Consider the following 21,006-nt stretch of genomic DNA (forward strand, 5'->3'; position numbering starts at 1 on the left):
GCAGAGGTGAACAATTAATACTACTTTGATCTTTTTATTGCTGTACAACACATGAAATACACACTGTACAGTATAAAATATAAAAATTAAGGCAGAATTCTTGTAACTTACTCTTTGACTACTTCCTTCCATTGCATCAAGAGATGAGTTTCCAAATATGTGGTGCACAGAATGATACTGGGGAACATCGAACCTTGCCAAGAATACTTATCAGGCAAATGGGAAAATGTAAAAGTGAAAAAAAAACTTGAAAAAAATTGAAAAACTTTATAAAGCATTTGAAAATCCTCTTCCTGCTGATTTCCTGAAGGGAAAGCCCCGACCCCTCCTAAAATGCTCCTTAAAGTGTGAGATTGTGGAAATACCAGACACATCACTCATCACTTGAAGAACTCCACCAGTTTTCCACGTGACAGTCTGCTTACAGCTCTTGGGGACAACTGAAAAATGCTATAGAAAACCTTTTGTGGCTCCACAGGGAGCTGCATGGAGTTACACAGGCGGGATCTTACCAGACCACCGTAGCCTCCTCCTCATCTCTGCTTGAGGCTAGCAGCTCAAGGCTCCATTAGCATGGGAGTGAAAGTGAAGGCAGTTCACAGTATAAGCTGCTCTGAGGTGTTGATGCCAGTGCAGCACAGTTGTAAAAATGCCCTGAATGATTAGCTTCACATACACTTTGACATTTATGGAAAATACAACCAAAAATCCTGAAAAGAACTTTGAAAAAACAGAACAACTGATTTGATGAAATGGATGAAACTGCATCGCTTCACCGCTGCCGTCAAGGCAGCACCTCGCTGTCGCTCTGCACGTGTCTCTGCATGTGGTCAGGCAGCTCCTGCAGGAAGATACGAACAAGACTGAGGAGCTGTTCGTTCCGTTCAACCAACCCAAATGCTCTCATGTGCTTAGTGTGAAGGTACTCCACCATCCTCACTTTTGAAGCTATTAATCAGACTAAAAATACGTATGTGTGTAACAAAAATAAATAAAATACATTTGTTGCTTTATGTACAACATCATATCTCAAAATTAATACACTTAAGTCCACATATAACTGCATAATCATTCATGATACTCTGGTGTACACTTAGAGCTGACGGCATCTTGTTACTGTCACGTACACTATACTTTGCTGACTTTGCTGTTACTAATTACACCACACTGTGACACTATGCTTGTAACAGTATTGCACTATAAGTTCAAGCAGAGCTGTAGTTGTGGGTACTTTATGAGTACTGCTCTTAACTGTAATTCTATCTCTTGACTCATTTGTGCTTTTGTATAATTTCTATTTTATTTTTACTTTATAGACTTGTATGACGTTTCTCTGTTTATCTGTACTTATTTCAGTTCTTGTGCTGCTGTAAATCCCACATTTCCCCTCTGGATTGTCTTGTCTTCTCTGGTTATTTATAACTACAGAACACACTGCTGAGCTAATGAGCTGATGGTAATCTTTGTTGAAAATAAGATGACGTCAGTTCATTACCTGCCTAACTGACTCCTGCCGGGCAAAAAAAGTGCTGCAGTCTCTCCAGCGGCATTTGACCATCTGCAGATTCGGGTTGGTGTGATCTCTAATGAGGTGCTGAACAAGGTGCTCCGCCATGCCGAAGATTAGAGAGCAATTCTGCCACTGAACAGAGGGCAAAGGTCACAAAGACATACGTTAAGGCACAAAGCAAAAAAAAAAAAACATGTATCAAATCTTCTAATCATTAAAGGTCCCATATTATGTCCGCTTTCAGGGTCATACTTTTGCTCTGGGTGTCTCCTGGAAAACGTTTACATGCTTTACATGCTCATATTGTCCATTGCTGCAGCACCTCTGTTCACCCTCTGTCTTAAATGCTTTGTTTTAGTGAGAGAGCTGCTTTATAATCAGAACATATGGAAATCTCACTTCCTACAAAATGGGACCTTTAAATGTCTTCAAAAGAAGAAGGCTATTATGTAAGACTGAAGGCAAAGAAAACTAAACTGTGCACTCGTTCATTAAATTTTGATGTAAACCTTCACTCTCTGTCCTCACCCAGCAGCGGAAGTTCTTCATCAAGTTGAGCTTCACAGCTTGAATGCTGCCATCATAACAGCCTGTATAGATCTGGGTGGGGCAAACAATGGTAGATATACATTTCAACAATCTTTATTTCCAAAATGAACATCCGTCATCCATGTTTAGATTAAAAAAAAAAACATGGCTGTGCTGATTTTAGTGTACATACCACACTCTTATGCACAGCCATGCACATCACCATGTCGCTGTGACCCCCGTAGACCTGCAGGCGGTCGTGGGACTAAAAAGAAAGAATGTTCAAATGAAGAACGTCTCAAAGATCTTTTCAAATGGTGTCTTTGAACTGAATTTAGAATGCAGCTGATCTAACTTGTAATTAATAAAGGAAAAAAAAAGGCTTGTTTGGAAGCAGACATCATTGTAAAATTGAGTCGTAGATACTGTACCTGTAGCTCGTACACTCGGATCAGTTTATCCAGACAGGCCGTCACCATCACTTTCCCCAGGATGACGATTGATGTGACGGCATGACTGTGACCTTTGTAGATACGAACCAACTCACCTGTCTATGGAAAAAAAAAGATGGAAGACAAAAATAATTACATATATTTTCATTTATATATTTTTTGATCGATTTTTTGTCATTTTTGTGTCATTCGTACTTGACTTTCAAGAAACAAGAAATGTTCAGATTAATAGATTTGTAATGTTAAAAGGCATTAAAAACAAACTTCAGGTGCCTTCCATCGACACTCATAGATCATTTACTCACATGGATGTTGTGGGCATGAACAGACATGTCACTGGAGCCGCTGAAGACCAGGTCATTCACCACCTGGAAACAACAAGGGAAGAAGAATACAGCACACCTGATGCACACAAGCGACAGTAACTTTGATGATCGACATTTCACGAACAACCCTGATTCCAAAGAAGTTCAGACAAAAACTGTGTTTACTGACAACAGATTTAAGAGTTCCTGAGTCCATGTTGTAATATCCTTTATACAATCATGTGTTCACAAAGAGATGAACCTCCCTCCATCCTCGCTTGGGAACGTCTGAGCCTTTCCAGGATGCCCCTTTCAAACCCAGTCATGATCCTATCACCTGTTACCAATCATCCTGTTTACCTGTGGAATGTTCCAAACAGGTATTTTGGGAGCAGTCTTTAGTCTCTCCTGCCCCAACTGCTGCATCAGTCATGAATTTTGAGCCTGATATGAACACAGATTTAATGTTTTCTTAACAGAATGAACAGCACATGACCTTCTCAACACGAGGCTCCTCATCTGGACATTTTTTGGTCTAACAGTCGAGGTGGTCAGAAGCGGGTTCACCTCCTCACCTTCATACAGAGCACAGTTTTGGTGTGACCCTTCAGCGAGCGCAGCAGGAGGCCGCTCTTGGCATCTCGTACGCTGATGGTGCTGTCGTAGGAGCCGACCAGCAGCACTCGGCGGGCGCCCTCCTGCGCTGTACCCAGGCAGCTCACGCCTCGCGGGCCATGGCACTCAAACACATCTATCTGCTTCAGAGTCTAAGGAGACGGCAAGAGATGATGAGGAGACGGAAGAAGATAGTTAAGAGAGAGTTAATTGTTGCAGCTGTCAGAAGATTACTCTGGCAGACAAAGATGGAAGTCAGACATACAGTAATCCTTTCACTCACCTTTAAGTCATAGCTGGCCACTGATCCATTGGCGAGTCCAGCAAACAGAATATTCCAGGCAATGTGCAAACACAACACTCTGTCCGACAGAGAGATCTGCTCCAGGCACTTCTTAGACTGGCGGCGAGAGGAGGAACATAAATCACCAAATTAGTGCTCGGCTTCCGGCGGTGGGTGTGCACTTTAAAGACGGATGGTTAACCCTCGGTTTTGTACCTTTAGGCTGTAACAGCGGATAGTCTGGTCACTGGACCCCGTGAAGAGGCGTTCCAGCATGTTTGGGAGGGACGACACCAGCAGACAGTTGACTTTGTTTGTGTGACCCGTAAACACTGCTTGGCACTCCTTGTTCTGGAGAAAGATACATTTTATCAACAGCAGTGAAAAACTCTTTTTTTAATTTATTATTTTGCTTTATTGTTCATGTAGTTATTTTTCATATGCTTCGTCATACCGTCAGGCTGTAGGCCCGTGTTGTGTTGTCCCCTGAACACGTGTACAACAGGCCCTCGTGAATGTGGAGGTCGTGGATGGGGCCCGTGTGATTCGCAAAAGCTCCCAAGGACAGCTCCTCATCCTTAAGCCCCTCAACACACTCTGAAAAAAGTGGTTTTTAGAACATTTTTGTGCATTTTTATGAACAAACATGAGATTTTAGGGGTTTAATCAACACCAGCAGAAGAGCTTTAATGCATCAGGAGACACTCACCTGCAGGAACAGTGGCCTCTTTGACTGGCACAGGTGTCGACTGAGCTCTTCTGAGCGGTCAGCAGAGAAAAAAGTTGGTCACATTTCACATTTACATTAAAGCTTCCTCGTCATATTCAGGATTCTCTACTGTGATATCATACGTGGAGACCTCACCTCTCAACATCAAGTTGCTGAAACGTCTGTGTGCTTGCAGAGCTGAACTCCATGCTGACAGACTTCTGGGAAGGCTCTTGGTGGACAGGAACATTTGCGACGATCTCCTCATGGTCCGATTCATCGACATCGATCACGTCCAGGTTAGAGGGCTCCATCATTTTGACGGATTCGTCGCTCTCGTTCCCTCCATCGTCGTCCGGTGCAGCAGCAGACACATTCTGATCTCTTTCAGTGTCAAAAGTGGAGGCCGGCTTCTCTGCTGCCAGCGCCAGATTTCCTCCCGTCTCCTCGCTCGCTAACATCTCTGTTCTCACATAGTCCTTTAAACCGTCCTTCGTCGCTTGCTCCAGCTGTCTGGCAGGTGATTCGGGAGAAGGATTCTCCGACGCAGAGCGAACTGCTTTGAGTTGTTTGACAGAGCTAACTGCAGCTGTAGGGGTGGCTAAGCATGGTAATGGAAGCAGCAGCGAAGGGAGCAAATCAGAGGGGAACAGGGGCACAGGCGGGTTCACAGGTACCTCGGCTGTATCAGGGCTACAGGACACTGCAGGAAGTTGGCAGATTTCTTGCTTTACTGACATAGTTGGCAGGGCGACGGGGGTTGGATGAGGTTGGCTGATGGAAGATGCTGGGTTTGTGGGAGGTGCCTGCTGGCTAGAAGAGGTAGGGAAGGCACTCGAGGAAGGAAGGGGAGAGAGTCTTGGTTGCATGGCAGCAGCTGATGAGGTTATGGCTTTCCCTGATACCCTAGATACCTCCGAGTACCCTCCTGAAAGAGATTAGGAAAACAACATGTGAATCATTTGTTGTGTACGAAGCCATTTATATAACTTTATTTTTATTTAGTTTTTCAACAAAAACAACACAACGTCCAACAGACAGGGTGATCACAGGTGTAAAGGAATGCGTAACATGTGAAAAAAAAGATTGAATGAATCTGGGTTACATTCATTATCAAAATATATGAGTCTTTAGTGTCCGTGTGTGCCAGCTGGAGTCCTAGAGGATTTTAGATCCTTCGCTCTGATTAATGTAGGTTCTGAGTGTTCCATACCAGGGCAGGTATCTCCCAATCTTTCACAACTTGTACGAAGCCATTTAAAGCAAAGGGAAACTCTACTATACCTTGCATCCCCTGCAGGATCTCAATGCGCTTGGCTCTCAGACTGTTGACCTCAGCGGTGCACTAAATACAGCAGGAGGAACAATTGAACTTAAACACCTGAGGAAAAGGTGAAGAAGATTTCTGTGATATTTCCTTCATTTATGGCGGTACCTGTTGTCTCAGCAGCAGGAGTCTTTGGACCTCTGTGTAGGCAGCTTGCAGGGCGTTACGGGCCTCCACCAGAGAAAGGTCCAAAGCCTGTAAAGAGTGGCTCAGCTCCTCCTCTCTCAGAGACACAGCCAACAGCTGGTTCATTTGTTCCTGATCTGAAGGGCAGGAAAGCAAAGGAAAAGTACAAAATGAGATTTATTGGATGATATTGGGAGATATTCACAAACACTGAAGAAAACTTGTGTTGGTGCTCTATGCTAAATTAAATTCTATTCTAACCCGACCTGGATCAAAATGTCAAAATAGTCAGTATACAGGTATTACCCTTTTCATTGATGCTGTTTTCAATAGCCTTGTATCTACATGTGGTGTGTTTACTGTTTACTTAATGTCTGAAAATGCCAGAAAACTCTCTTTTTTTTCCACTGCACTTATTTCTATTATAGAGCTGGTGAAATTATAAAGAATCCTCTTAAAAACACAACACACAAATGATCAGATTTACCTTTGTTTGACTTTGTTTTCTTCTTCTTTCCTCTCTGCTCCATTTCAGAAACATCTTCATGCTGTAAGAATAAACGCTAATTAAATTCCAACAAAACAAGTATCAGCAAGCAGGATGTTTCAGCCACGCCGTGCACTGAACACTGCTGTGTACAACTCACTGTCATCACATTGTGTTTCCTCTTTTTGGCTCCGCTGTGGTCGCTCAAATCCCCATTCTCATCCTCTGAGTTTGGTTCCACCTTCACAGAGACGGTTTTGATCGTCGTTCTGCTGCAACCTCCCTGAGCTGCGCCGGGCTGCTCCGTAGACTCCTGTGTCCGAGAAACCGACTGTGTTTCTATGTGAGAGTCGTTGTTTGTTGTGTCCCGGGGTGGAGGAGGAAGCCCAGTACAGTGTGCACCTGCAGCACTGGGAGCAGGGAGCGACTCCCACTGGAAGCCTTCAGACAGTGGCGGATCTTCTGATTGCGCTGAGCTTTCTTGGTCAGACAGCGGGTTCGTGAACTCAATTCCAAACCTGAATTAAAACAGGTAAATAATTAGAATTTCTGTTTGGGAAAGAAAGGGTAAAATGGATGCAGGAGAGAAGAGGCTTACCTGGGCCTGCCTTTCACACACTCCTGCTTCTTCCTCTTCATCTCCTCGTACATCTCCCTCCAGCTCAACTTCCTTCTGGGCCCTGGTAAGCTGAACAGCTTATTCAGGGTTGGTTTAAGCCCAGCCTCTTTGTGGCCCTGAACCATGCCTGGTTTGTGGGCAATTCGAATCTTGCGGCTGATGTTCAGGTTGGGTTCAGAAGACGCGGTCCTGCCTGAACATCGGCTGAGTGGAGGCTGGCTGTTGAGGGCCCCCTGAAATTCTCTCTCCCTGCTGTTTGATGGTCCATTTGAGTCACTTGCAACCACTGAGCTCATTTCCCCATGTTGAGTGGTTCCTTGTGTTATCACAGGAGCAGTGCTGGAAGGACAAACACTAGAATGGGATGCGTGAGCAGATGTAGTCGCATCACAGGTGTAGTTTCTGCAGGAGCCACCTGCTGGCTGCTCTCTCTCAGCTCCAGCTTGATCAGCCACCCGGGCACCTGCCTCGCTGCTCTGCCTCCTGGCTTCACGATCCGCTCTGCACGGCTCCCTCACGCCCAGCGCTCTTCTGATTTGCCACAGCATTGCACTGACATCAATGTCCCGTATGGGAGCTGCATTTGCTGAAGCAGGTTGAGCCGAACAACGTGAACTTTCTTGTTCAGTACTCTCATTGTGGCCATGATCAAAGATGATAGCTTCGTTCACAGGGAGGTGATCGCTGGTGAAGTCTGTTCCACTATCATACTCCTTGTTGTAATAGTCATGCTGGCTGATAGCAGGCCATGTTGTTTGTTCTGGCATGTTAGCGGCACCTCTTTGGATGTTGTGTGGTCTTCTAACAAGTGCGTCTGTTTGAGATCTCTCAGTCCTGACTTTGCTGCATTGATCGACAGGAAAGTCATGCCTCAGCTGCTGAGCTGATTGTTTGAACTGATCCCCAACATAAGAGCGATGCCACGTTTGTCCTGGAGGCTCTCTGGACAAACAAGCCGACTTTCCGCCTTGATTCTGCAGAGTTGATTCTCTTTGGTGAGAAGGTCTTTGCAGCTTTGACACTTTATTCTCCTTATTTTGAACAACAGCATTGTTGCTTCCTCCCTGGTAGATTTCATGCATCTGCTCCAGAGTCAGCGTGTTCACCTGTTTGGATTTTTCCAGCATCACCACTGTCGACACCACCATGTTTTTGCTCGATGTTCCCGGTAGCATTTTTGCACACGTCTGACCAGTTGTCTGCTTCAGTTTCTTCTTTTTCTTTCTCATTGCATTCTTCCTGTGATAGAAATAGATAGTTTTTCAATACAACAGCATATTGCATCATTGATAGAATGAAATGCAAGATCTAATACAGTCATTCTGAGTCAATAACAGGTATACAGGTGAAACTCTTACTCTCTCCTCTTGAGTATCTTGTTTCTCTCCCGGATTCGGTCCATGGTCTCTGTGCTTAAAGTCTTCCACAGAGGGACTGGCTTTACATTTTTAGATATCAAGCTGCGCAACTTGGCTTTGTGTTGAGTGGTGGAGATGTGCTGAGCATACTCATTTAAACCCATGGTGGATTCCTTACATGCCTGACACTCATGAAATGAATCCCTGATAATGGAAAAACAGAGCAGCACATTTGTCAGATATGAGTAGATGTCAGAATCCCTGCTTTAAGCTCGAGCAACTGATTTTATGATCAAAACAAGTGATTTTGTTATCACAGTATGGCAAGGAAGCACATCAAAATACCACACGATATAACATGTTTTTCTACAAACTGATCTTTTCAGGTGTCCAAATCCAAGCAACTATACAAGAACTTTGCATAATCAAAATAGATGCTAAAATGCATTTTGGGCAGCAGTTTCCCAGACCAAAATGTCTTACAAGAAGCACTGTGTATGCATTATTTGAAAAAGGTGTATTTTTGCATCCCTTGTGAGAAACGGAACAGGTACACATTTGTGTATTTTAGAAGTATTACTCACTTGCCCAGCACTGTCTCCAGCTCTCTGTGATGCAGCATACCGTGCATATGCTCTTGCTCCTCCTGTAGTTGAGAGTTTTATTGCCAAGATTAGTGGCTGCGTGTCGAAAAATTCCACATTGCCACATCTGCAACTCACTTAAATGTCTTAATGGAAGAACCACTTACATGATTCAGATATGACCGACGACACAAAATGCAGTAGGTACTTTTGACCCGTTTCCTGTGCTTCCTCACGGGGGCTTTACCCACGTTCTCATATGGGGTTTTAACTTTTGCCATTTCTGGACAGGTGAAACAAATGAAGGTGAAACAGCACGTATATTAAAGCTTCACACTAGCTTTAAATATAGGATAAACAAAGCCAAACTCCAGTCTTAACAGCATCATACACAGACTCCACAGAAATAAAGACTTGCATCTTACAGATTATAGACTGTTTGAGGCACATACGCTGTTTCACAGTCTATAACCAATACACTGTAACTATTTTTCATCGAGCCAAAACTTAAAACAGCAGCTAAATGTGGCTGTCAGTAAAACTAGCCAGCGTTCACTGAACGGGAAACACGTTTGAGTTGGACCCCACAGCTGCATGTTAACGGTCCCTGGGTTACAATTCACACTCGCCGCTGGAAAAAGTTTGTGAAATTTACTTAACTTCTTTTTGTCTGAACAAAATATTAGGTTTAAATTGCAAATAAATAGTAAATACCAGATAAAATTTCACATGGCAATGAGACCAAAGTACTGTTCAACCGCCATGTTTGCCTACGTCACTTACGTTACGTCCTCATGGTCCAATCGTCGCTAAAGATGACACCGGAAGTATGGCGGCTGATCGTTTTCGTAGATCTACAAAAGACGAGATGAGAGCGACTGAATGATTTTGCAGCGATGTCCGGTATTGACGGTGCTTTACAGCTCTAATGAGCCACAGGGGCCACCGTTCCGTGCGGAAGTGGAGTTTTTGTTACAAAACAATTAGCTGTTTGTTAGCTGTTCATAGTGTATTATCAGCAACAGACTTTTTTAAAAAAGATTTTAATTTAAAATGTGTAACGGCTGTGTGCAAAAAGAATATCCGGACCGGGTAAGTTGAAGCCCCAGACGTTAAGTTAGTATTAGCAATGCTAAGGTACATTTATAAGTTAGGTTAACTAGTTAGCCTCCTCATACGATGTTGCTCTCTATGCTCTGGTGCATTCAGGTCATCATTGCGAAAGCAGACAGAATTGAATGTGATGGTCCCAAAATGAACGCCCCTGTCATTTCCTGCTCAGGGCAACACTTGTCTGGAGAATGGCTCTTACCTGATGAACTACCTGGGCTGTGCCAACTGCCATCAGAGGGACTTTGTGCTGATCAGCAATAAAACCACAGAGGATGATGATGAAGAGGAGATAGTCACATATGACCGTTAGTCACTGTTGTTGTGCAAGGACAGACAGACAGTTGTTTTCAGGTGCCAGTAAACTGACATGTTTCCAACAACCAGTTAGAGAGAAGAGCCTCCCAGATAATAGTAATGATGATAATAAACTTTATTTGTATAGCGCCTGTCATACAGGAATTGTAGCTCAAAGTGCTTTACAAGAAAGACATCACATGCATCAAGTGAGTGCTTTATATAGAAAAAACAGCCATAAAAACAGCTAAAAAAAATGACAGTAAAATAAGTTGGAAATAAGGATGAAAGTAAAAATAAAGACAATGCATAAAACCACACGATAAAATATTAAAATCTAGGTAAAAATGGAGTAGAATAAGGATGACAATCTAAAGGCAAATAATAGATGAAGGAGTTAACGATGTAGCTTGGTCCTGGTCCATGACGGGCTTTGTATATGAGGAGGAGGACCTGTATAGGAAGCCAGTGCAGAGCAGCTAAAACTGGACTAATATGTACTTCTGGGAGTATTTCTCGGGTGTGTTCAAGGCCCCTTAGCTCAATCTTGGGTCATCTTAATGCTCCAGGCAGCATGCAATGATAGTTGTGAGATTAGTGTGCTTCCTGCTTTGGGGAAGATGGGTTTCCTGTTTCAACATGACAAACACTGAGCTTACTAATGCTCTTGTGGCTGAGTGGGCCCAAATCCCTTCAGCCAGCTTCCATAATCTTGTGAAAGTCTTTGGAGGCTGTTATAGAAGTATATTAATATAAGGCCTCTGATTGGTTTTGGCCATATAGTGTATTTGATTTCCTGCCATAAGGGTCTTGTGAAGCAGAGGGAATTACCAGACTCTTTCATACCTCGCCAAACGTTGGTGGCTAGCGGTAATAATCCCAACCTTCTGAGAAACTCAGCCGCAGCATGTTTAAAAATAATCCACTTGTAATTAACTCCATTTGTCCTTCCAGATGTTTGTAAAAACTGTGACCACGTCATCGCCAGGCACGAATACACGTTTTCCGTTGTTGATGAGTATCAGGTAAAGTATCTGTACACTGGTTTATGACCGAAGCAGATTCATGTTTTTAAGAGGGCCAAGCATACTAACAGTGTTAATGGCTAGTTGTTGCCACTGTCCAGTCTTTTATTGTGTCTATAAAGTCTGTTTTGTGGTGTGCAGGAGTACACTATGCTCTGCATGCTGTGTGGAAAAGCAGAGGACTCCATCAGCGTGTTGCCAGATGACCCCAGACAGTCTGCGCCTCTCTTTTAGACCTCCAACCGGCGGGTCATGATCCCTTTTTTAAATCGAGTGTCGCCATCATGGACATGCTGCTGGCCTCAGAGTTACAGAGTCCGTTTTTTATCATTCAAAGTCTTCAATTATGTACACCATATTTTAAAGGTCTAATGAACTACTGTATGCTGAGTTGACTGAGACATTTAACTGCGTATTACCCTCCATGACAACAACAAATATTATATGTACGGTATGTCAATTGACTTTAAATAAACATTTTTCTACCATTTTATTAGTCTGCATTTTACTGTTTGACACATATCTGATGTTACAAAGTGAGGATGTACGGGAGCCTACCATGCAGGCATAGACATGACAAAATAAAAGTATACTTATCTGCATTCATGGTTCAAAACGATTTATCTTGCTGAATACCTCATGTCAAAATGGTATGGCTCAGAGCCACCATGTTAAGACAGAATCCAGCCTTTACATTTAAGAACTTATTTGCATGCACAAGAAGTGCTGAAAGCGCTAAAAAAAAAAGAAAATGGAAATTTTCAACATCTGCATTTCCAAAAACAACTGGCCAGACTCGAACGCTCCAGAACAGCTGCTGAGTGGAGCTTTTTGTGAGATGCGTTTGCTCATTAATTTCCTTGTTGTAGTGTTAACATCTGGCCTTTTGTTGTGGTTTCAGTTTCCTGCGTAGGTGTCAAGATAACCTACTTGTGCTTACCATGCTGGACCCCTCGCGTCAAAGACAATCACTTCCTCATTTACGAACACTGATAAACCTGGTTGATGTTTCAGAAAAAGACGGCCCAAAACATGATTAATCTTGTCTTTATTTAAAGACGTCTTTGCCTGTGTCTATGTGTTCATGAACTTCCTCTCAATTACAGCTGTTAAACTTGTGGCTACGTATTGTTCCACAGATGGTGGAGGCTTGATTTCATTGTGGTTGTCATCTGGGACCACCCCCTCCGTTCAGCCACCAGCTCCTCAGCAGTCTCTCTTGTGCTCTCAGGGACGTCCGTCTTAAAAAACAGCTGCTCGGACAGAATTTGACAAGCGGCTGTTCTCAGGGGACATGTCGCAGTCTGAGTTGGTGTGAATTGAGTGTATAAAATCCCCCACTTCATCACTTGAGCATGTTCAGTCAAGGTTGAACTGACTTTTCCCGTTTATCTGATGACTGAGAGTGCTGCTAAGCCGGGGACTATTTCTTCTGTAGAAGTAGTTCTAATAAGACCTGTTCACAGCCAATACCTGTGGATTATGAACTGGGACACTGAAATCTGAGTTTTCTTTGGTCTGAGTGCCACAAAACAAATTCAACCATGTTGATAACTTTGAGACAACTTAAAACTTGGGAGACTAAAACTAAGACGGTCTGCATGTCAAGATACTGCAAGGCATGAATGAGGAAATAGTGAGGAAATTTAGGTAGTGCCCCTTAAATCACAAAGAAAACTACAGCGTGTGTAGCCAGGAAATAATATATTTGAGATTTGGCATTGATTGAATTTACTGACTTTAATATATATATATTTAAACTGTGATTAAGAATGAAAAGCATCAACGAGACATGATGAAAAGGTTCCATTTATATCCGTTTTCTTCCTTTACCATCTACTCGATGCATGAAATAAAAATACACATGGTTGCTGCTGGTCTACATTATGATGTATTTCGATCAGAAGCAGTTCAATAAAAATACAGATGTCTTAGCGGATTGTACAAATGAATAATAATAAAAAAAAACATTTGCAATGATACTCATGCACCTTTACAATACTAAAGTATGAGTGCGCTTACATGTACATTCTAATATGCTGATGCCTTTTGCATGACAAATATTTCCCCGCAAAGTAAAAGCACACTACTACACTGTGATATGCCAAATTAGCATGTCGTTGTTACATATAATAATTAATCTAGCTGTTTTACAGGAGTGAGGTCAATATGCGGCTGCATGCCCTGGTTCTGTACATGAATGCTGATGTTGGTATACTGCGTGTGGTGTCATTTACTATTAGTGTTCTTAACGCGAGTGCATGGTTTCTATTAGTGTATTCCATTTTCTTAATGGTACATATCTACAATTAGCATCATTTTTACATCCCTCAAGTATTAAACATTATCTTTTTGGTCTCATATTAGGCCTATATGGAGTGAAATGAGAGGTAAAGAGTTGGCAATCTTAAGGTTTTCTCAACCTTTTTGTTTCAACTGCAGGTATCAAGCCACATTGTCAAGTATTTTGAGAGACACATCCAACAAATGAATAAATAAATAAATAGTTTTTTTTACATTTTACATTACATACAGTACATTCCCTTGAGTAAATATCGTATTTACACATGCTATCAGGGACTGGATCTGAGACAGCCTCTCGCTACAGTTGCACCATCCGGATCAGTCACTTGTGTCAGTTACAGTCATCGATTCACTTTGCCGAAGCCTTTACCCTCATGGATCAGGCCCCTTCCCCTGGTGCTGTGGCCCCACTGGCCGGGTCCGGACCTGTCTTGTGGGTGAGCGTGCCGAGCAGGAGGGGAGCCGGGGAAGCTGGATGGAGAGCGGCTGCGTCCCTGCATTCCCCCGGCCTCGCGGAGCTCCTGGCGGGAGGGGGAGGAGCTTAGCGAGCGCTGAAGGGAGGAAGAGGAGCTGCGGGGGCGAGGAGGAGGGCTGAAGAGCACCCCGCTGCGGTCCTGCATCAGCTGAGTCAGACTGGCCAGGAAGTCTGCGTCGCTAGTGCTGCTGGCTCGCACTCTCAACCGCCGTCGCCTGGAGACAAGAAAATATCTATAGGATGATTCTTCCTCCTCTACAAATTAAAGTTAGGATTCTGATGATTTAAGTCATACCTGTTGTCCACACACGGGCGGATGGGTGGTTTCCCAGGAGGCGGTCGAGGCAGAAACTTGCTTGTGAGTTGCTCGGGTATAAAGCTGGTGCTCACAGGACGTGGGATCTTGCTTTTACTACCTGATGAGGAGGACAGAGAGAGAGGATCTTCTCCTACACAATCGGACCTGGAGCCTCGCTCCGAGGAGGGCCTGTCCCTCGGCAAAGCGCAAGGCAGGTTGTCACAGGACAGAGATGGAGAGGGTGAGTGGGTGGGGGAGCCGGGGACCGGGCTGCTCCAGCGGTGACGCCTCTCCAAGTTGAGCTCCCTGCTCGGAGAGTCCAGGGGGCCGGTGGGGTCCCGCACTGGGATTCGACTCAGTCTTGGGGACAAGGGAGAGTCTCTTCGCCTGAGCAGAGCTGGGGGTGGGGAGGAGGAGACGGTGCTCTCCACAGCCCCTCCTGCTGTGTCAGCTTGAGGCTGCTGATTGGGCTCTGAGGAGCGGTCGGGCAGGCCAGAATCGCTCTCTGGGTCTCTGTCGTTTGTCAGATGAGCAGTGGGGCCTTTGGCTGAGCTTGGCACCGGAGCTAACTCCAACCTTCCTCCATCTTTGAAGACTTCCTCTGGGACTTTGTCAGATTTATCAGATGGTGCCTCTAGTGGTATTGCATCACTCCTCTCCTGGACCGGGGACTGTGGTGCACAGCTAGAGGACTGAGAACAGTTTATTGATTGTTAGAGGGATTTTTTTCTAAAGTTAGAACACAAAATATTTGAAAAATTCCATACAATACACTGCATTCATGCACAATCTGCCTCAGTAAATGAATGTCACTATATAGATTCTTGTGGTTTCTGTTCAGATGATTATAAACTTGAATGCGATCTGCAGATGAAGACCCTGGTAAAAGCTCCTGAACACTTTGAACTGTTAGTTTCATTTCACATGATGCTTTCTGTTCATACACAACAAAAAGCTTGGTCACCAATACCTGATCCATCTGGGGTCTTCCCATAATGACCGACGGCATCTGTCCTAGCATCCCCGGCAGTCTCCTGTGGCCCAGTAACCACGTACCCGGCATGGACATCTGCGACAGGACAGGACTGCTCGGCACTGCTGTGGACTGGCCATCTTGCGGCTCAGAGGACTGGTTCTCAGTCTCGGCAGCTGTGCCAGGCTTGTCCTCATGCGGGGCCTCACCTGGAGGCTTGGTGGCCCCAGAACCGTTGCCTTGCTCTAGCTCCAGCATCACCCACTCCTGAGAGTCTCCCTCCTGTGGCACAGGACTGAGGTTTACTGCCACAAATCCACTGCTCGCTGCACCCTCCTCTGGGTCAGGGGTTGCTGTGCCAGAGTGTTCCTCATTGCAAGAGGGCGTCTGCTGCCCAGGTCCCCTCTCAGGAATGGATTTCTCCCCAACTTGAGAAAGGACAGGACGCTGTTTGCCCATGCTGAAATGACACATTGTACATGTCATGGTGAGTTTCTGTCCGTTTCCCCAAAATAAAAATGCGTATATTTTGTAATTTGGTGTGTACTGAGTACTAACTAGGCCTCAAGGAAGCGTTCAATGGTGGGCTTGGGTTCGGGTGCGAGCCTTTTTTCAAATGCCAAGCTCTGACTGTGTCTCATCCTCCGGAGCAGCGGCGCAGCACGATCCAAGAACATGGTCTCTGATCGCACCCGTCGAGGAGAACTCTGCATGGAGCCAGTGTTGGGGCTCTGGTTCCCCTGGTTCTGACTGTGTTCATCCTCACTCACCACCTGAGGACAACGGATGAGAAGAAGGCTCAAAAACTGAAATATTGCTTATGTGTCCCCTGAGAGCTATGCGAGACATTCAAAAGACCAGTGTGTAAGATTTAGTGGCATCTAGTGGTGCGGTTGCAGATTTCAACCAACTCAACGCTCCTTCCCCCTATCCTCCTCTACCAAGTGTGTATGAGAACCTACTGTGGCCGATAAAAATGCCTCTCTAGAGCCAGTGTTTGGTTTGTCCATTCTGGACTACTGTACAAACATGGTGGTGCAACATGGTGGACTCGGTGGAAGAGGACCACCGAGTCCACCAAGAGGATTGTAAGAACATTCTACTGAGCGTTTACAGCAAACTACATTGTCCCGACCTTCCTGATCATCGGCTGGGCGTGTTTATGGTTTCGGTTGCGGTCCATCTCTTCCCATACATCTCCACCAGGGGTGGTCGGCGTAGGGATGGGGGGGCAGTTGTCAGCATCACTGAGGCGCTCCCCTTGCAGGACATCCTCCGTGTTCTCCCTCTGCAGCTCGCCCGGCAGCACTGAAGCATTGGCCATGCTGTGGAGGAGAAGGAAGGTCACCCTGCAGCTCATTTCCACAGCACGACTTAGAGCAGCCATTTCTCAGGGATCTCTGACTGTGCACATTTCGAGTCTAAAAAAAGCTGCAGCTATACATTTTGAATTCACGTCCAACAGAGTGTGAAGAGACTCTGACTAGCACGAGTGAAACCGCAACAATGAGCCTACAGCAACTGATAGAATAAAAGGTTACATGTGGATAGTGACAGAGCTTTCTTTGTCTGTAAATACCCCAAGTAGGCTGGCGTGAGGCGAGTGAGCTGCTGAGCAGTGGTTGCTGCGGCAGTGATGGTCAGCATATCCTCGGAATCACATTTCTCCCAGTCGTACGGGTCATTCTCCAGCACGTTGTGGCTCTTCATAGCGTTCTCAAACACTGACATCAGGAGCTGTCAGAGAAACCGCAGACGTCAGCACTTGGCAGCTGGAGAGAAATAAACAGTGCATGCAAAACATACCAAACAAGAGATTGGCCAACCTGATAGTCAGGCTTAGTGAAGTAGTCCAGGGTCAAGATATGATCCAGAAAAGTGCTAAACTCTGAGGGAAGGTGCTTGAGCATGAGTCGATGGTCATATGTCTCCTTTAGATTCCCTACTTGTTCCTGAAAGCAGACAGAGGGGAAAAATAAGACTTTGAATGGATGCACATACTGTGATTTACAACTCTGACTAATATTTCCAAGCACATACTTTGTCTTTGATTTTCCTCCAGGGCAGCTGACCAACCATGAATTCAACCAGCATGTAGAAGAGGGACCACAGGTCATCATGACGGCCCATTTCCTGCAGATTAAGATACACAAGTGAGAGTAATTTCAAGGGTAAAATTAGTATGAATTTTAAAAAAAAAGAGATGTTTTTGGTGCATGCTCACCTTATTCTTATGAGCATTGACTGAAGCATATCGCACAGTTCCTCTGAAACCTGCAACAGGACGAGGCTGAAAGAGAATAAAGATTAAATAACGATGTAGTAAAAAGGAAGTGCTATGCTGGGGTAACACACATAACACAATGTTTGTCCTTTACACAAAGTTTATAGATTCTACATGACATCTACAAACGTTAACTTTGTTAAAGACAACTGGTTTTAGTCTTAAAGACACTTCCGGGGCATTTAAACCTTTTGGAACGGTCACACACTGATGTCACATGCATTCAAAGTCAAATTGGTATGAAATGTGTTCATTTGCATCCTTTTTGTAACAGGCTAAAAATAGTACATCTGCACAGCATGATTAAAGGCACTCTCAGTATTTTTCTATAAACACTAAACAAGCTGAAGTAATTTGTAGGATATTTGATAGAAAAAAAAAAGACAAAACATGCTTTCAGGAAGTTGGCACAGAGTACTCACTGGACGGACTTCCTGGCTGGAGTTGGTAAACTGACGGGCCAAGCCGAAATCAAGCATATAGCAGCATCTGCAGGTACTGGCTAGTCTTCCCATCGCAAAGTTAGACTACAATTTTAACAACACAGACAAACACAAGCAAGTTCAATTCAAACTGTAGACTGACTGTCATACAGTCACTCAGTTAGCTACTGACAGTGACAACATATTTACCAACAACTGCAGGTTTCAGGTCAACTTACGGGTTTAATGTCACGGTGGAGAAAGCCTACAGAGTGGATGCTTTCAATGGCCTCTAAAATCTGCTTCCCAAGTCTCAACGTTGTGGAGACGGAGAAGGTGCCGCGGGTCATGGTTCTGCGTAAATCTGCCAGATTCCTCCCCTTAAAACAGCAAATCAGCATTGTGTGTCACATTCATGATTCACAGCAATTCGGTGCCAGCAGAAACAAATCACTTGGTTAACATCGGCCGGTCAAGATCCTACCTGGAGTTCCATCACCACGTAGTTGAAGCGATCATTTCGGCCACAGCCCACAAAGCGACACACGTGGTCTTTGCCTGTCAAACAAACACACATACAGCATGTTTATCAATAGGCAGACTGGTTGATCACTGCTGTTCACAACAGACTCAATTAATAATCCTCATACTGTTTGTTATTTCTCAGCATGTTTGATGTTTATTGACACTGTTCTCAATGTAAATATTAGGTATAAATAAGTGTGTGCAAATGTTATATCTTAGTTAGTAGGATGCATTAGGACACTGGTTTATAAATGCCCACTGAAAGTTGATGTGTTTTGGGGCATAGAAAAAGATCACTGATACTCATAATCATAAAAATCTACTTGTTTTTATTGAATAAAACGTTATCAGAAAGGAGCAGATGAATTTCACACCACGCACGCCAAGTTTTTTTAAGTTAGGCTGAGAGGCAATTTGACTGAATGATCTGGGATGTTACCATATTTGCCACACAAATTATTTTGGGAAACAGTGTTACTCAGCCAGTTAGTGTCAGCAACTCTGTCTGTGTCAAAGGGGACAGCATCACTCACCCTGAAGCTTCTTCAGCACAGCCACCTCCATCTTCAGCACCTGTTTGGGTTGTTGTGCAGACTCCACCTTTAAGGCGACAGTGGCCTTGCTCAACTGATCCAACACTTCGTAAATCTCCCCAAACCCGCCTCCACCGATCTTCCTCGCCTGAAACGAAGGGAGTATTCATTGTCAACACACGGTATGGTTGTGGAGAAATTATTCCTCTATTTATAGCCATATTTTTTGTGAGTTCGCTTCCTTCTGTGACACTTACCACTTTCCATCTGTCTCTGACCACGTCTTCCACTGACAGGATGTCAGTGTGCTCTCCAGCTCCACTCATCCTGAGTGCTCTCAGCTCCTGCCTGCACCTGGCATCAGTGACGCAAGCCCCTCACTGAAAACACGGGGCACATTTTAAAATTCAGACCGGTTTTCTCCCTGAAAGTCACTGAACACTGCATGCTAATGGGCGTGCAAATAATGGGAAAAGGAGCCACTACTTTTAACTGATTATACATCTTACTGGGCCCGTAGTGAATACGATTTCAATGGCCACAAAGGTTAGCTACACCTCACGTCTCCAAGGTTCCTGTAAGACGCAAACCGCTGCTAGATGGTCACGAAAAGACAGCAGCTAGCACTGTCTGGTTTGTTTGACTCTGTGCCAAAACACAACTACGACTAGCGCAGCGGCTATCACTGCTTTGAAATGGCCATAAACCAGTCGTTTAAATGGATTAGCCGCTAGGAAGCTAATCTAGCTAGGTGGCGGTTTTCTATGCGGCGCCTGTAAACAAGCTAACTAGCGTGTTTAATAAGGATAAACGTTGGGAAGCAAACCTCTCTGACCTCTTACCTCGCTTCGTTGCAGAACTACGATCCAAGTTAGTGTGTAAAAGTCGAACAGCCCCCATGCTCCCACTGTGGTCTTACCGAGCCAGGTCATTCCGAGAAGTTGTTTATTTTAGAAATGAGATAATGGTGATGGACCATAGCTGACATTAGCTACAGTTAGCCAGCTAGCCTGCTAATGGATGGGGAATGATGCCCCGTGCTCCCTCAGAGCGGCAGGGGTGACGTCACAGCGCTAGTCTCTCCGGATTGGCCCACAAACTCCTGCATCCCTGAGACACTGACAATGAGGAGCAACAGCACATAGCAGACATTAATATCAAATAAGGAGTGAAAGGCAATAACACAGAACAACATGTGGTCCAAACAGCGCAGTGGACACTGTACAGCCAGCATTGTTGGACAACCATTCAAACTGATCAGTTTTGATCATTATGGTTGAAAAATACAGCATCAGTTGGGTAGCAGGGAATCCTGGTGCCCCTGACAATATTGATGAGCCTTCACCTCCCTCACCACCACCTCCGCCAACAGTGGTGGAAAAAATCCTCAGATCTTTTACTTAAGTAAAAGCAGCAACGCCGCAGTGTAGAAATACTGTTGCAAGTACAAGTTCCGCATTCAGATTTTTATTTAAACGCAGACTGTGCAATTTTTGTCTCTTCATGAAAACAAAAGACATTTGATGGAGAAGCGTGGGACAAGTAGTTGTCTTCATTAAACAACCTCCATTGCCGATGAAAAATCTGTCTGACGTGACTCTGAAATGTTCATGGATGAGGTAATGTATTTTATTCACGTTATATTTAGTCATGTTCACCAACTTCCTTCTTCACTCTCTGATGTATCACCCATTGTTTCTTGTGTTGCCACTGATGCATTAATAACGTTACGTTAATGTTGCAGCGAGTGGGGCGTTTTATTTATTGTACTGATGGATAGCATGTTCACTAAGGGATTCATTAAGCATTGTCTTTATTCATAGTAATATATCATCATTTATTTGTTGATAATATTTT

At 44.4% G+C, this 21,006-nt stretch overlaps 3 protein-coding genes across 6 annotated transcripts; 1 reads left to right on the forward strand and 2 right to left on the reverse strand.

The window, feature by feature from the left end:
• Positions 1-19: 19 nt before the first annotated feature.
• LOC143336060 (zinc finger protein 106-like) lies at positions 20-9,791 on the reverse strand. 4 transcript variants are annotated; one of them, XM_076755911.1, is made up of 21 exons: positions 9,687-9,791; positions 9,071-9,186; positions 8,904-8,965; positions 8,320-8,523; positions 6,941-8,200; positions 6,503-6,860; positions 6,343-6,403; positions 5,838-5,992; positions 5,687-5,747; positions 4,559-5,330; positions 4,403-4,452; positions 4,148-4,290; positions 3,910-4,044; positions 3,694-3,810; positions 3,371-3,562; positions 2,796-2,858; positions 2,470-2,589; positions 2,232-2,303; positions 2,039-2,110; positions 1,496-1,642; positions 20-841 (listed from the first exon to the last, which is right to left on the reverse strand). In XM_076755911.1, exons 2-21 carry the CDS (start codon positions 9,182-9,184, stop codon positions 785-787), a joined length of 4,215 nt encoding a protein of 1,404 aa, XP_076612026.1. In that variant the 5' UTR covers positions 9,185-9,186; positions 9,687-9,791; the 3' UTR covers positions 20-784. The 4 variants fall into 4 exon arrangements, with proteins under 4 accessions (XP_076612026.1, XP_076612027.1, XP_076612024.1 ...); XM_076755912.1 differs by having other exon boundaries at positions 4,403-4,449; positions 9,618-9,689; XM_076755909.1 differs by having other exon boundaries at positions 9,618-9,689.
• A 42-nt stretch (positions 9,792-9,833) lies between these two features.
• On the forward strand, positions 9,834-11,869 carry churc1 (churchill domain containing 1). Its single transcript, XM_076755921.1, has 4 exons — positions 9,834-9,995; positions 10,186-10,321; positions 11,265-11,335; positions 11,477-11,869. The coding sequence occupies exons 1-4, from the start codon at positions 9,957-9,959 to the stop codon at positions 11,567-11,569; spliced, it is 339 nt and encodes a 112-aa protein (XP_076612036.1). The 5' UTR covers positions 9,834-9,956; the 3' UTR covers positions 11,570-11,869.
• A 1,191-nt stretch (positions 11,870-13,060) lies between these two features.
• On the reverse strand, positions 13,061-20,224 carry ttbk2b (tau tubulin kinase 2b). Its single transcript, XM_076756549.1, has 15 exons — positions 19,992-20,224; positions 19,407-19,529; positions 19,150-19,297; positions 18,576-18,649; positions 18,331-18,471; positions 18,092-18,196; positions 17,610-17,675; positions 17,426-17,518; positions 17,212-17,337; positions 16,965-17,122; positions 16,521-16,710; positions 15,944-16,158; positions 15,383-15,845; positions 14,410-15,104; positions 13,061-14,329 (listed from the first exon to the last, which is right to left on the reverse strand). The coding sequence occupies exons 2-15, from the start codon at positions 19,473-19,475 to the stop codon at positions 13,981-13,983; spliced, it is 2,892 nt and encodes a 963-aa protein (XP_076612664.1). The 5' UTR covers positions 19,476-19,529; positions 19,992-20,224; the 3' UTR covers positions 13,061-13,980.
• Between the last annotated feature and the right edge of the window lie 782 nt (positions 20,225-21,006).

The sequence above is a fragment of the Chaetodon auriga genome, chromosome 18, assembly GCF_051107435.1.
Source record: "Chaetodon auriga isolate fChaAug3 chromosome 18, fChaAug3.hap1, whole genome shotgun sequence".
Lineage (NCBI taxonomy): Eukaryota > Metazoa > Chordata > Actinopteri > Chaetodontiformes > Chaetodontidae > Chaetodon > Chaetodon auriga.

Coding starts and splice junctions, on each gene's coding strand:
- ttbk2b (XM_076756549.1), bottom strand. CDS start 19,475: ATGAGTGGAGCTGGAGAGCACACTGACATCCTGTCAGTGGAAGACGTG. Junction 19,298..19,406: donor TCAGAGACAGATGGAAAGTG/GTAAGTGTCACA, acceptor CCTTCGTTTCAG/GCGAGGAAGATCGGTGGAGG. Junction 16,711..16,964: donor CTCACGCCAGCCTACTTGGG/GTATTTACAGAC, acceptor TCTCCTCCACAG/CATGGCCAATGCTTCAGTGC.
- churc1 (XM_076755921.1), top strand. CDS start 9,957: ATGTGTAACGGCTGTGTGCAAAAAGAATATCCGGACCGG. Junction 9,996..10,185: donor AAAAAGAATATCCGGACCGG/GTAAGTTGAAGC, acceptor TTTCCTGCTCAG/GGCAACACTTGTCTGGAGAA. Junction 11,336..11,476: donor CCGTTGTTGATGAGTATCAG/GTAAAGTATCTG, acceptor TGTGGTGTGCAG/GAGTACACTATGCTCTGCAT.
- LOC143336060 (XM_076755911.1), bottom strand. CDS start 9,184: ATGGCAAAAGTTAAAACCCCATATGAGAACGTGGGTAAAGCCCCCGTG. Junction 5,748..5,837: donor TCCTGCTGCTGAGACAACAG/GTACCGCCATAA, acceptor TGCTGTATTTAG/TGCACCGCTGAGGTCAACAG. Junction 4,291..4,402: donor AGAGGCCACTGTTCCTGCAG/GTGAGTGTCTCC, acceptor CACTTTTTTCAG/AGTGTGTTGAGGGGCTTAAG.